The sequence below is a fragment of the Fulmarus glacialis genome, unplaced genomic scaffold (assembly GCF_000690835.1).
Source record: "Fulmarus glacialis isolate BGI_N327 unplaced genomic scaffold, ASM69083v1 scaffold19741, whole genome shotgun sequence".
Classification (NCBI taxonomy): domain Eukaryota; kingdom Metazoa; phylum Chordata; class Aves; order Procellariiformes; family Procellariidae; genus Fulmarus; species Fulmarus glacialis.
In genome coordinates, this window is record NW_009192348.1 from 1 (window position 1) to 15,207 (window position 15,207).

The following is a 15,207-nucleotide window of genomic DNA, read 5'->3' on the forward strand; positions in this document are numbered from 1 at the left end:
GGTGCGGGAGCTGCTGCCTGTCCTGCAGCCCTTTGCCTGCGGGAGCCGGGGGAGAGTATGGAAAAGGTGGGGACGCGCGGGGGATCGTGGTGCTGTACCCCACAGCCAGCCAGCACCCATCGGGCTGCAAGGCTCCTGCCTGCGGTCCTGCCAGACCTGGGTGCTGCGTCGCGCTTCCCGGGGGGTCAGCTGGAGCGGAGCTTTGCAGCAGTGCGGCTCCGAAGGGCTGGCGGGGAAGCCCTCCTGGCCCTGCCTGCTCCGCTCCAGCCGTCCCTGTGCCCTTCTCAGGCCGAGGGCAGGCAGGGAGCTGCCCGGCTCCGCGGGCAGGGATGAAGCACGGCGACTTGGATGCACGGGAGGAAGCCGGGAAGGGGACTGGCGTTCTTGCTGGCATTCAGCAGTACCTACTTGACTCCAGAACTGGGCTAACAAAAACCCTCGTTGCAGTGGGGTTTAGGTATTTTTTTTCCCCTTTTTTCCCCCTATTTTTATAGTAGGCCGACATAGAAAAACTGCGTAGGGATTTGTAACACAATTGCTGACTTACAGGAGCCATCCAAACCACTTAAACCATGTAGAGTATGTGCGGGTGGAGTTCAGGCCTGGAGGAACTAACTAACCCACAGGCTTTGTAAAATACTTTTCAAGGTGTGACCGATTTTAGGCAGCAAACGACGATGTGCTGCTACGCATCCATTGCTGCTTTTTTTTTCCCCCAAGATAAAAAATTGGGAAAGGAAAACACTTGGCTGAAACCTACATTTATGTTGCCTTGTCTTCAGAACAAGAGCTAGGGAGCTGCTGGGTCTCTTAAACCTCTTCAGCCTGCAGCCTTCAGCTTGTACAAAATCAGTACTGTGTTTTATTTTTATTTAAGTTGAGAAATGTGCAGAGCTTTTATTTGCAGGTGGTGGGGAGGTGCATTACAAACCAGTAAAGTAGTTTTCTTTTTTGGGGAAAAAACATAGGGCTTGATGGTAGCTCTGTAAATAGCTGTGAAAATCCCGAAGGGTCTGGGCTTGGGCAGGTTGCTCCATGTGGGACAGTCGCACGTCTCTGGTTTCTTCTTTACTGTCTGTGACTGTCTCGGTGTTGCTGAGTTTACACCCGTTCTGCGTAGTTCAAATGAAAACAGAGGAGCAGAGGAGCTGGTCCCTTTACCATATGTTGTCTTTTTGAAGTGTTGATTATAAATTTCATAGCTCCTAACACTGGAATAGAGTTGACTTCAGGATCTTTCATGTGTGGACTGTGAACTGCATCCATTACCTGACGCCTGGTTTGTGGCTGTTTCTTCCCTTGCTAGAAACTAGACTAAGTTTTTCTTTTTTCCTTTTATTAAGTTACAGTGTTATAATTTACTCTCCCCCGCAGGAGGGGAAGAATTAATCCTGCTGCACAAATTGCCTCGGTACTATTGCCTCAAAGTTACTCAGTTTAAGTGCAGTGGTACAGTTTGTAGATGTTACCTGGGTCTTCCTCTGGAAGTTTATTTATACTGGGAGCAGAGATGCAGGCACGTGTGTTCGGGGAGGGTTCCTGAACTAGCACCGAGTCTGCTCACGTTGATAGCAGCAGCGTGCAGCTCAAAGCCTGGGAGAAATGCAAGCTGTTCTTGATACCACGGCAAGAACAGACACCCAGGAGTGTCTGTAGGAGCTGAGGTCTCGGTATGTTTTGAGGGGAGAGTCCTTTGATGGCTTTAGCAGTGTGCATTTTGGTAACCTGGTAACTGGAGAAGAGGCAAAATTGTTTAATCTACAGCTAATTTAGCTTTCTTTATCTGTGCGCTTCTGGCCTGATGAGCATGTTCTCAACAGAAACAGAATGTGTTTCTTCTGCACTGATGTACAGAGTTTGTGATCTCAGCACTTCAGCATATTGGACTGACTTTGCATTAGCAGTGGTATCTCCTGCTGTAGATAAAAATTTTATGGTTTAGCTAACACTGCGTGTTATAAATCTATGCATGGAAAAGGGCATTCACTGAAACTACCAACTTGCTTGTAAAATGACTCGGGTGGGGAGGGGAAAGCAGTGGGAGATTCTTGCCTTATGAACACTGTGAATTCACTAATTGACCAGCAACACCTGAAAAATGTAAAGCTTTTAATTAAAAACATTAAAAAAAAGTCTTTTACACTGTTGGCTTACTTTTAATAAAGAGTGGAGAAGGCTTTGAGAAGAACACAGGCAAGTACTGCCAGAGAAGCCATTACAAGAGGCAGGTCAAGGTCTGACAGCTTTGCTTTTTGACAGCCCTAAGCTCAAGGTCTGCAGTGACAGGGTGAGGGTTATCTTTGAAGAGGGTCCGGGCAAGGTTTCAGTCTGGGCTATATGCCGTAACCAGCTCCATCTGTTTGTATTTACTCTGAAGGAACAAAGCAACGTGGCAGCTTTGTTTTCAGTTTTCATCCACTTAACTCTACTTCCTGCACAGTCCTTCTTCCTCACATAGCAGTAACTGGAAAAAGGAGAAATATTTAAGTGATTCAGTAATGTGATTCTTAAGTTCATATTCACTTGCAGCTACAGCAGTCACAAGGAGAGATTCCACATCTGCTAGTGTCCCTTCCCCTCGAGCTCAGGTACAGCTGCAAATCCTCCCACCACTGCCTTCCCCTTCCCATACGCATTGTAATGCCAGAAAAACTAATATTCAGATTAAATAGACCAAAACAGAGTTATTCATTCAGCAGTTTTTCTGTAAATAGTTCTGAAAATACCTGTATGTAAAAATACAGCTAGCAAGACAGGCACACGTCATCTCCAGTAACAAAAGACCAAATCTGTTTCACATCCATCTGTCTTCTGACAAGGCATCGTAATACCAGGCATTAAACCAGATGTGTTTTTACTAACCTCTTGGATTGTTCTGGTAAACTACTTGTTGTAATGATTACATCTCATAGCCGCCTTCTATTAACTTTTGTAAAGTAACACCTTTCAGAGACACCAAGGACTTTGTCTTTTGTTGGAAAGAAAGTTGGCAATCAATTCTTACTTGAAACACTGTAAAAAATTGTTTTCTCTGAATTTAAGGATATTATCCATCAGTAACTGGCTATTGAGGATGGGGTAGATGTGACAATTCTGTGACTCTCTCTACTATATATTTAGGGAGAAAAAGAGAGAGATGTAATTGCCCACAGTTATAGACAATTGTTGTAATTAAAGGAAAAAAAAAATCACTGTAGCTTTTTCTTCTTAAACATTCATTGCAGTCACATTTCAGCAGGCAGTAAAACAGCCCTAGAGATGATGCTTCTCACATGATCCCAGGCTGCTGGTACCCACCCCCTCTGACAGGGCAAAGATACCGCAGCTGGACCTCAAGGGCATCCAGTCAGGGAGAGTGAAATGGAAAAACAGAACCCGCCGTCTAATTAGACCATTTGTAACTAAATGAGGATGTCCCGGCAAAGACAGCCATAAACCTTAGTGCTGTGAAAATACAGCAAGGCCTGGATGAGTAATACCGTCACGTAGCATAAAGCTCATCTCAGTGAGGCTACAGTATACTGCAAGTCAAATCCTTCAGTACCTTAAATCCATCAGTTTTGCTAGGAATAGGGTTGTGAAGGGAGTGCAGATTTAGTCCTTAAAGACTGTGTAGAGGCTAGCATGCATTACTGATTCTTTTGACATGTGTTTTAAGTCAGCATTTGGTTTTTATTTACATCACTTCAATAATTATAAAGCTGTAGGAAATAATATTGCCCGCCTATACGCACATTACCTTCTCATCCCTAATGAGAGTCAGAAATTGCAAACTCCCAGTGATGGCACAGAACTTTATCTGTCTTTCGAGAATCTTAAACATAACTGAGTTTAAAAGGCACTGAGTATCTGTATCTGGGCTTCACAGTGTCAGCCTTCACCATTTGATGTTAAATCCAGTGCTTGTTTTCTCCACTGCATGGTACTCTGTATGCAAAGCTTTCGCAGCCTTTTCTGACTCCACGCCACCCAGCCACTGCTCATACAGTTCTTTTACAGTATGGTTCTTCTCTGGAATTTCAGTCTTAAGAGACTCATACAACCTCTCAACTTGCTGAAGCTGGTCTTTGCTGGATTCACCATCTAGTTTGATCTGACCACCTCCATTTAAACAGCCTATGTGCAACAAAGCGAGAAAATGTCACTGAGTTTAGAAAGCACTTCAGCCTTATGAGGAAAAAAAAAACTACAGTTAATTTACTCCGCACCTGCAAACAGTTACAGAAATTAAAACAGCATTATAATTGTGGTTTACTCCCCAGTTATCTAACACCAGCAGCCCTAGAAAGGAGATCATTGGCCTGGTGTGCCCCAGGACTAATGCAGCCAGCTGTGAGAGAGGGCTGCCAAGGCAGGCGGGGACTTGCCAGGGAGACAGAGGTAAGAAGCAGCAGGGAGCTCTGGCTCTCATCTCGTGCCTCCGGAAAAGGGCCAGAACACAATCCAGGTGAGAACAGCCTTACAGTCTCAACTGAAGGCAAGATAAACACCCCTGGGATATGTTCTGCGTTTGCTGTTGGGGCGGAGGCGCGCTATGAGTTGAGCTATGCAGTGTGTGGTTGCCCTAAGCAGTGTCCTGGTGCTGAGCAGCCTTCTGGGCTGGGAGTTGCGCAGACCCGCGGGGAGAAAGCAGTCGCTCAGAGAACTGAGAGTGGCAGCTCGGCGTCACTTCAGGCTGGGTTCAGGCTGCCCATGCTCTCTGCTAGCAGATTCAAAGAGAACCAAGAGCGAGAAAAAGGAGGGCTTGCACAAAAGGGAATAAAATAGGTAGAAAGAGACTTTCTTCACCAGCCATAGCAAGCATTCTCTAAAAGCATAATGGTCAATTTTGTGCAATTTTAGAGGAATGTACCATGTACCTCATGTACCAAAGAGCTTAGAAAACCAGGAAGATCTCCTTAAAAGCACTAGTTGTGCAAATTTTTTTTGCAATGGAATTCAACTGTAATTACTTAAATCCTGAAGAACTACTAGCTTCTAGGTAGCAAAATACACACACAAACAGCTTTGAAATTCTGATGCTGTGACTATCACATCTCAAGAGTTTGAAGGCTTTGCCACAATATTCAGGATGTGAGAAATTGCCTATTGTTCTTGTATTTTAGTTACAGTTTCATATAGCTTCTTACAGCTATGGATTGTAACAGAGAAATCCCTGTGCAGCCTTACCTGATGGGCAGGCCATGACTTCAACATAGTGATAGGGCGATTTCCCTCGTTTCAGCTTTTGCACTAAGTTCTGTATGTTTCGAAACCCATATGCCGAAGCAAACTGGAGCAGGACTACTCCATCCTTCTCCAGTGTCACCTCCTGGAAGTCCTTGTTTCTGAGGAACAGAGCAGAGGAAATGTCTTATCCAAATTAACTTCTATTTTAAACTTCAAAGAGCCCTGTGCTAAAACCAAGTTCTTTGTGAAATCTTATTCAAGAAAGCTGTCCTAGTTCTTTGGCACCCAAACAAAATAGATGAAGCAACTAGCTTATAGGTCCTTTTCCAGTCTTGTTTGAGGACCTGCCACCTGAACTGAGTTTGCTGAAGAACACCTGTGTTGAATAAATCCTTAAAAGCTAAGCAAATGGAGCCTAAACAAAAGTTTCATTGTGACAGGCCTTCTGAGTTGGTTTCAGCCAACTTATACATTAGTGGGGCCACTGAGGAAACTTTTAAATTGGAGTGCATCATAAAACCATGGAGCAAACCATTATTGAAGCCTTCCAGACTCCTAAGGTTAGTGGAAATACCTGTTCCTGATAAAGGAATAAGTAATTTGATTTTTATCAAGTATTTCATATTGAGACTCACAGGGACCGTTTCTCCTGCTTTCCTGCTTCCTAGACCAGAGCATCCTAAAGATAAATATTGCTAATCAGGGGTATAATTCATTACAAGTGGTACATCAATATTATAACTGGGAAGCTAGAAGGAATCTCAGCTGAATGAGCCTCCATGCCCAAACTCAAGTGACTTGTTTTCTGTCTTACCACAACATAGTTAAAACAGAGCCCCAAAGCCCTAACACAAGATTTTCTGTTCTGTGATAGCTAGACTGTAAAAAATCTACTTATTGGTCTGATTGCAGGTGAGAAAGCCCAGATCCATGTGAGCTCTGTCTTCTAAATTACTCTAAAAATTGTCTGCAACTTGATACTGGGAAAATCCATCAGGCCAGAATAGAGTGTGTGGGTGGTGAACGGGCTAGAAGTCTCCAAGGGAAAGGCTGCATGGAGTGCTGGCTGATTTATTGCTCAGCAACTGTGGGAGTGAGAAGCCAATTCCCATGCCTTGAAGTAAAATGTTTAACATTGCAAAGAAAGTTTCAGCCCATCAGCAAGATAACAGCATGAACAGAATTGCAGTAAAAATAGTGCTTTCTGTAGGACTTTAAACTTCTTACTTTAAAGGTTTGTACTGAATTGTATCCACTTGAATTCCAAAGAGTTCCTTGGCTGCATACTTGTATATGTGCTCCAAATAGCCCCCAGAACCACCTCCAGAGTGGCTAGTGAGCTCCTCTTCTGCAGCACTACTAAAGCTGGGGAAAAGGAAGAAAGAAGCAGTTATAGGGGAATCTTTGATAAAACAGAACCGGCAGCAAAAATGCAAAGGTCCAGGGGACTCAAAAGCAACAGAACAAGCCACAGACCAGCTCCCTTTGAGCTCCTAGCTTTTCCCTTTCTCTTGGGAACCAACTATTTATAGCTTCAGAGCCCAGCAGATTTAACCCTGCACTGCCTCGCATCCTTTGGGTCAAGCTCAGTGGAAACAGTGTCACATGTCACAAGGACTGACCCATGCACTGCCAACTGAATCTTCACGTATCAAAAACATGCTTGGGAATGTTTGAGTTACAAGGGCAATTACCTGACATGCACGTTTTGTTAGCTTCCTGTTTAATACCTCTACAAACATCCTGCGTTACACTTGGAAATGGCAGGAGGGAAATAATGAAGCAATGGTGGTATGGGTCTGTGCAACTTATGCTTCTCTTGGAGAACACAACCCAGCAGAAGTCCTGTGTCAGTCAAGAGACATCTCATCAGTGCTAAAGCTTTTCTGCAACATCAACAAAAGCTGAGTTCATTATTGAAAGCTCTAGTTCTGTGTTACCACGCATTTTTTGAAACCAGCTACTTTAGATGTGGTTGCTGGGATGTGAGAGAACGCTTCTGAGAGGTATGAGTGCTATGATCACAAGCACAGAGAGATGAAATCCGTGTCGCTGTGGTTTCATGTGCTTAAAGTTATGTAACAAAGGTGAACAAACGTAATGATGCCAGGACGTTTGCTCCATACACGGCCGTTCTCAGCGGGATCCTGGTTCAAGTTCAACACATTTTTGGTGTGTTGAAGTTCTGTAATTCTAGTTCTGCACAAATAATTCCATCGCACTGACATGCCAAAACACAACCAACTATTCAGAGGTCAAGATAATGTTTCTTGAGAATAGCTCACCAGATGGAAGCCACAACAATAGCTTTTGTTATGAGAGAATAACAAGATGAGGGATCTGCTTATAAGCCCTCATCAGGCAGTGACACTTGCATTCTCCTACCAACAGCTGCAGAAGGGAAAACACTTGAATTCAGGCCAAACAGTTTCAAGTCAAATCAAAGATGTTGCCTCTTGCAGATAAAATCTTAGCTTTGGAAGAACTGCAGAAGGCAACACTTTAGCCCGCAATCACCCTCAGAAACTATTTTTAATTTGATCTTGTTTACAGGAACTGAGCTTCATTAACAAAATGTTTCAGTGTGTCTGGCCTCACGTACTGCTACTCTCTTAAAATGAGGCTGCCAGTAAGCTTCAGTGCTGGCCTGGAGCAAACGGTTATACCAGCAAAAGTCCTGGGATTTCTGGCACTTCATTTCATTCTTGCTGCCAAATGTAATAACCTCTTAATGGGCTTTTCCACGTGCTGGAGGATAAAGCAGAACAACAGCCATTGGACTGCTTATGTGAACGCTCCAAGTTCTGAGGAATACGTGCTGTTTGTAACCAGTCAATTTACTGAGTATGTTAAAGCTAGCAAAAGGTTATAGAGGCATTTTATCACCACAAGCATGAGGCCTAGCGCTCAGAATGTACTTCTAAGAAGTTGGCCAGAGATTTTTATCAAGTAATTAGACATTCAGTTCTATGTTATAACTGACACTTCCATAATGTCATTTCCTAAGGGAACCCAAACACTTCAGAATCTTTTTCTCCTCAATTTTCTGTTAGTGATGTAAAAATAAAGCAGATGGAACAGAAGTACTTGTTTACATGGGCAACTTTTGAAGTTGTACTTTTGGGATTCAACCATGCAGACATTTATTATAGCTGAGGATACTTTTCTTTTTTGATGTGAAAGCAATCTGTGCATAACACTATGTCAGAAAAAGACACTTAATCCTGGAAAAAGTGTGCATAAATAGATCTGTGCTAGTAGATGTGTTATGTGAAATCTACACCTACTGATCCACTGAAATGTAGCAGAAGGAAACCGAGGCTCTGGGCATGCACATTATTTTAAGTCTCTTTTTTAAATTAAGTATGCCTTACGTGAAAGGGATTGCACGGCAATAGACCGTCTCTATCTCACATTTTCCTTCTTTTCAGAAGCACAAGAGTGACCAATGTTTATAACAATTAAAACTAATCTAGGAAACAGGCTGCGTGTAAGGACACTTCCCTTCATAGCTCTGCCAACATGTCATATGCTGATCAGACAATTCTTGAGCAAAGGCTGCCAATGGCACTTGGTTGTACTATAAAGACTTGAAGCCTATTTAGAAATAAACCAAATTTCAAAACAAAAGTGTCACATCTGCAAGGGGTACAGCTGAAAACACACTAGTGTCACATTCTAATCATGTGCTAGATGCTGCATATTTGGGGTACCAAAATATCTCCTAAAAACTTAGGGAGCCTGAGCAGTAAATTTTTGAATCATATACTTAATCATCTTTTATAATTCTTAAAGGTTGCCGCACATGTAGCCTTTCTGTTTATTAATGTGCAAAGTGCTATAAAGACATTTCTTTTAAACTGAAGAAGAGAATGCTTTGGTTTAGCATTCAGTGCGGAACCACCACTGCATGTCAATTTAGATGAGTAAAATGTGATTTTAATGTTTCCATAGTCACTTAGATCTCTGTGCAGTTGTCACTTAACCAGATGTTACTTTTCAGTTGAAGCAACTAAAGCCTCATCTGGTTTGCACATGTTTTAGATCTCATTTTTTACAAATAAAGACTCCTAGAGATTAGCTGAGTGACCTAAATATTTCATATTTATGCTTTAATTCTGGAATCCTTACAGTAGCTCTGATAACTAGGAACAGATAGAAACAGAGTACAGTGCAATAACAGGCTTTGTTTTAGCAAACTCTTTTATCACTGATCTAGCGTCTTTCACTTTTCAAAGTTTGCAGGTAGATTTTTGTGGGATTCCACCAGCTATACTTGAGTAACAGTAACTGAAGTAAATGACTGTCATGCAGTTTGTACTTCTCTGCACAATTATTTTGCTATTATACTCTCACTGAGCTAATTCTAGCAATCCTGCTGAGGTACAGTGAGAACTGCTAATCCTCGGACTACTAAAATCTAGAACACAGAATCACAGATTCTCCAAAAGTGGAAATTCATCATATTCTGTAGATGAAGTATTTTAATGCACAATTGTACCGATTCAAGTAACACAAGAAAACAAATCAAATGCAAACACATGCAGCCTTGTGTAGAACAATGGTGGAAAGGCAAATTCTGTTGAGAACTCTGTAAATACCGGAAGAAAAAGAACATGACTGAAGATACAAATGAGATTTTGTTCTTACATGGTATCCAAAGGAGCAGGATCTACATCTGATAGAGATATTCCTTCTTGTTCCAACAACTTTAGTACTTCTCCTAAAACAGAGCCACAGATATAAGAAGTTCCTTATTTTGAGGATAAAGGAAAACAAAATCCACAGGTAAGTACATAAGACTGCATCTGCAATCTTTACCAGCACATGATTTGCATTATTAAAGTGTAATTATACAGCACTATCCATACACTACATCCTCTATCAGAGACAAAGGGTTATTAAAACTAGCAAATGCCTTGCTCTGAGGCTTACAGAAATTAGCTGGACTACCTCTGGGTCTGCTTACCTGTGGTGATTACACAGTCGACATCACGAGTTTGGTACTCTTGGTTGAAAAAGTCTGGCCTTGAAGCCTCTAGCTTTTTGTCATAACAGGGCATTACTGTTACGTGGTATATCTGGTCAGGTGTTAAGCGCTGGAAGAAAGACAAAGCTGTGCAGTTGGATTGGCCAATATCAAACCTATCTTGAGAGAGATGTTTTCCAGGTAAAAATGAGAATGATGAAACTAATGCCACCATGCCTCTGGAAATACTCTCCACTATTACGAAATTTTTTTTTTTTTTAATATAAATATACACACACACTTTTATATACACATTAAATTATTTCTCTCACAGAACCCGATTTTAGTTTGTAGCAAGTGTCAGCAGTATGATCTTTTACAGGTTTCCCCCCCCTCCTTTTGCTAGTGCAGATGATCCAAACACAGTCAGTCAGTGAAGTGAATTCCTAATTATGCAGTTAGAGAATATGCTTCCTCCACGCTACTAAAACCCAGCCCCTGCATCAGCAACTAAGAAATAATCTGGCGTCAGACAAAAACCTCATGACCATCCAAGAAGTAAGTGCAGGCCAAGGAAACAAGTCATTGACTCAAGGCCATTGTTTCAGTATCTTGTGCCAAATATTCTTAGTAGCTGCCAATTTTTGCAACAAGTATGCAGATGTCAGCATTTACTTAATGCAAGTGTTAAACCACCGCTCATTAATGGGCAATAAATCATACAATCAGAAGTGGTGCTTAAGTTTCTTACTGGACAAATCTAGGCTATTAGTATAACTCTAGTTTTTAAATATCAAATTTACATTTGGAAAGATTCCAAAGGTTAAAGACTGAGAACAGAACTAAGTCAAACTGAAACAGAATGTTAAGTTGGGAACAAGCAAGTAATTTTTAGACAAGACATGATCTGCACGTATGCACTGACTAAAGCTTTGTCTTAGGATAATTTATTTTAAGTTATTCACCAACTTTAAACAACATGAAAATACCACACAGAGACAAGATTGTAGCACAAGGACACTGAAAAATAAGTTTCTCTAGCATTCCCAAATAACATGCAGAGGTTTTAAGTAGTCCATGCAGCATGAGGTTAGTGTTACTGCCCTAGTTGCTAGCTTCTCATCAGATAAAGTAGAAGTGAAAAAGATGCTGCCTTTGCTGGCTTCTGCAAGATAATTTTTACCTTTAAACTCTAATGTATAACATGTAGCAAAATAAAAAAGTATCAGCTTAAAACATTCAATTTTAGCAATTTGCCATTAAGCATAGTATACTGCAGACCCTTACCTGCTGTTCTGCAAAATGGTCCTTGATCAAGGAGCCCATGACCTGCTGTGGAGACTTGGTGGTACTGATATAAGGAATGATGAAACTGCCATGGGTTTTCTCTGCATAGCAGATCCAACCTGGTAAGAGTGTAATTAGCAAATTAAATTAAAAATGACAAGCACCTCTTCACTCTGCTCGCTCTCCCCCCAACCCCAGGCTTAGTACCCATTAGTAACCATTTTCAGTCTCACTTCAGCAAAAAAGTAAAGGAAGTGTAACACAAGATTAATTTCAGAGAGCTCATTGGGTAACTGTACAGATCATTACTGCTATTAACACCAGGATCTCTTTGCATTGTGAAGAAAGTAATCCTCTAAGTAAAAATTTATCCATTTAAACTTTTCTGACTAGCTTTCTGAATTTTTATTCTAGTGTACTATTAGTATGCCATTTTATTATTTCCATAACTAATCTAATACCATACCTGGACAGGCAGAAGCTAGCATTGGCAAAGCCCTTTTGTCTTCAGATTGCTTTCGAAAGCGTTTTACAAACTCTTGTTGGCTCTCCAATAGGCTGAAGTTTCTTGAGAAAGTTGTATCAAATACATAGTGCACACCTAGGCAGTACAGCATCTGTGTTAAAATTCACAAGAAAGGGCAAACTACAACAAAAAGCCTCCAGTCAAACCGGATTCAAACTTATTTACGTCTTATTTACAGGTATCAATCTCTGCAGTTGAGAGTGAACCTTCTTCCCTAGCATGTCAGCACAGTAAGATGAGCAAAAGTGACAGGAGAACTGCAAATCATTTAGAGTTCCTTCCTTCCATCACTTCAAGTTTATTATGTGACTGAAGTTATAGACAGTTTGCGTTTTAGCTAATGCCAATTACGAAACATTAGGAGTCTAGGGGAAGGTTAAATCACATCAACCTTGTGTGCTCATAACAGTTATGCTTAACATACCCCCCAGTAGTCCCCTCTGTGATTAACAGAACACAATACCACACTTGCCTAAACTCTTTAAGAACGCGGTCAACTTCTTTGCTGTTTCCAGAACACCCATTTTACATCTTGCAGCTAGTGAAGCTCTGGATTGTGGTGAAACAGAAACCACTACCAACTTCTGTTCATTAGGAGCTGCAGTCTTTGAGAAAAACAAACAAAACCCAACACTGTTCAGACAATATTAATACGGTACATGCAGAACTTCCAGCACACTAGAACATCAGAAAGCATGTTCCAGCTTAACTCTGAAGTCAGTAACTTACTACATTAAAGGTTCTTTCCAAACCCATGATTACTTTTTAAAAACCGGAAAAAACACAACAGTGCACTGAGAATGTCCTCAGATCTCTGAAATTAATTTTTAAGCACGTTGTTTCCACACATGCTTCTGCACATGCCTCATACCAACCTATTAAGACTTTCAAACTCTGCAGCCTACCTTGCCATGACTTGTCACCCACCTTGTTAAAAGTTAGCATTTTGCATAGCTCTTCATGGCTCTGTTGAGTGATTAAAACACTCTCTGCTGATGTAATGCAGCCACTACAAGCTAAACAGTCATTCAGAGTAATTTTAGCCTTTTCCAGTTTTTGTGCTCCTCCATCCTAGAAAGAAACAGATTAGACTCAGTTCTGATCACAGTGTAGAATTAGGAAGCAGTTTTCCCACCTTTACTATACTTAGTAACAAAGATGTTGCCCTTTTTATGCTCTCAATTTATCACTAAAAAAAAGTATCTTTTACTTTTAGTAAGATGAGGAGGAAGACAAGTATCTTTGAAGTTTGCTGCTTTTCATAGGATTATTTGGCACACAGAGGCAAATATGCTGAGGAACTTCAGGAAAATTTTAGCAAGACCAAGAACATAACTTTCATCAAATACAGAACAGTTGTTGAGGCCACAATTATTTGTGCTATCTGGCAGGCTGATATTGCTCCAAAACATTGAAATTATACTTTCCCAGAAGCAAATAGCGTCTATCTTGCTCGGTTTTTCAACTTGTGGGTGGCTGAAAACTGGGTTAGCATGGCTAACGTGCTACAGATTGCAGCTGCTATTTTAACCACAAAACTGTAGACCACAGAGATCCTAAGCCTTTAAGCATCGGTCTCCAGCGTGCTTTGAATACTATGCCGGAGAAAGCACGCCAGCTTTGTCACCTCTATCAGATGCTGCTCATGTTATTGAATAGTACTGGAGCTGTTTCTTCACAGGAACTTGAATTTCGCTCCTTCTAAACAGACTGTATAACCAGACTACAAGCTTGCTAACATTTTTAATTGATACTGAGTGTTCTGCAATCTTTCTGTGTGTAAAACCTACACGGACACTGATGGGAGAACTGTATGGCAGCATATCAAAGACAGTGTGTGGCTTGCCACTGGAAGGAAATATTTTTCATAATATTTGACCTGAATAAGTCAGTTTTCCCATGAGACTCTCCTCTTAAACTTCACTTCTCAATAAAGTCAGAAGCAGACGAAGCAATTAGGTACTACTAAATTAAAATTTTAAAATAAGAAACCAGACTTCTCTGGAAGTGCTGTATCCCCCTTTTTTAAGCCAAAAGGTCATAATCTGCTTAAAGTTAAAAATACTGTTTCTAGATTAATTCCCAGCTTCGTTAACTAACAAATGCTAACCTTTTCTGTATAAACAGGAAATAATTCTCCAAAACTCAGCATTAATTTTGTAAACAGGAGGCTTATGAATTCTGCAGGCTATTTAACAAATAATTTGAAATATTATTAAAAAAATCAGAACAAAATTTAAGAGTATATATTTGAATCGCTTTGTGAGTGAGCATTCTGCTGTATGACATAATGCAGTAAGAAAAGACTGTCTCAAATAATCTAGGAATTGCTAATACTTAAGTACTGATGGCAAAATAGACTTCTCAGCTTATCTGCTCTTATACTGAAAATGATTGCTAATTAACGTCAGTGTTTCAGAGCATAAAAGACTGACACAAAATCAGAATTACTGCTTATAAAACCAGGTAATTAAAAGGTTGGACTTTGGAAAAAAGATACGAGAATGCTGACAGCAATAGTGACACTTTTCTAAGATCTTGGTCCTCTCTGAGGCATTAAATAGCTGTAGACTATTCAAATACTCAACAATACATTCACGTTTTCTGGATATTTTACACAATAATGAAGAAAAATCACCCATACCTGATTGATCTGAAAATAGCTTCCATCTGCTTCAATCCTGATCTTAGCTGCTGCTTTTCCAGGCTTTTTTTCCACTTTTACAGGTTTGATACATTCCTGAAAGAGAAATAAAGCCCGAAAGTGAGGAGATGAACAACGAAGTGTGGAAGAGGTAGATTTAATAGAAACCAGAATGATCAAACCCAAACACTAGTTCTAGAGTGACTGCTGCTTACTCTCCCTTAAGCTATGCTGGATTTACTTACAGCGTCTATAACCACCACGGGAAAACATAAAAGCAAAAACTGCTTACCCCTTTTTTACAGAAGGAACACTTTTCCAGCATCATACCAAAAACAGAGGACAATTTTGCTGTTCTTTCTGAAGAACACAGCTGTGTTTTACGGAGCCTTGAAAGGAACAGAGGCTTGCCTGCACAGTCCTCCTCCCTAAAATCTTACAGATGATCGTGCATTCTTCATTGCAAATTTTAACCGATGGAGGCGTGGTCACTACAGTCAACATGTGGCTAGTGCCAATGAAGTTTCATTTAATGTTGAGAGGACTCTTGACGACCTCAGATGGACTGCTTCCAGTTTTCTGTATTGTTCTGTGATGAAGTCTCAAGGGTGT

General features: G+C 40.9%; 1 protein-coding gene across 1 annotated transcript; it reads right to left on the reverse strand.

Moving 5' to 3' along the window:
* Positions 1-3,780: 3,780 nt before the first annotated feature.
* NARFL (nuclear prelamin A recognition factor-like) lies at positions 3,781-14,923 on the reverse strand. The gene is made up of 11 exons (XM_009587045.1): positions 14,888-14,923; positions 14,596-14,691; positions 12,879-13,022; positions 12,424-12,556; positions 11,892-12,026; positions 11,426-11,544; positions 10,139-10,268; positions 9,820-9,892; positions 6,397-6,534; positions 5,170-5,327; positions 3,781-4,116 (listed from the first exon to the last, which is right to left on the reverse strand). The coding sequence occupies exons 1-11, from the start codon at positions 14,921-14,923 to the stop codon at positions 3,878-3,880; spliced, it is 1,401 nt and encodes a 466-aa protein (XP_009585340.1). The 3' UTR covers positions 3,781-3,877.
* Positions 14,924-15,207: the final 284 nt, after the last annotated feature.

What these genes read in the sequence shown, in the direction of transcription:
- NARFL (XM_009587045.1), bottom strand. Translation starts at nt 14,923, where the DNA reads ATGATGCTGGAAAAGTGTTCCTTCTGTAAAAAAGGG. An exon ending in GCTATTTTCAGATCAATCAG is followed by an intron (nt 13,023 to 14,595) that starts GTATGGGTGATT and finishes GTTTCTTTCTAG; the next exon opens with GATGGAGGAGCACAAAAACT. An exon ending in ACCATTTTGCAGAACAGCAG is followed by an intron (nt 10,269 to 11,425) that starts GTAAGGGTCTGC and finishes TCTTTCTTCCAG; the next exon opens with CGCTTAACACCTGACCAGAT.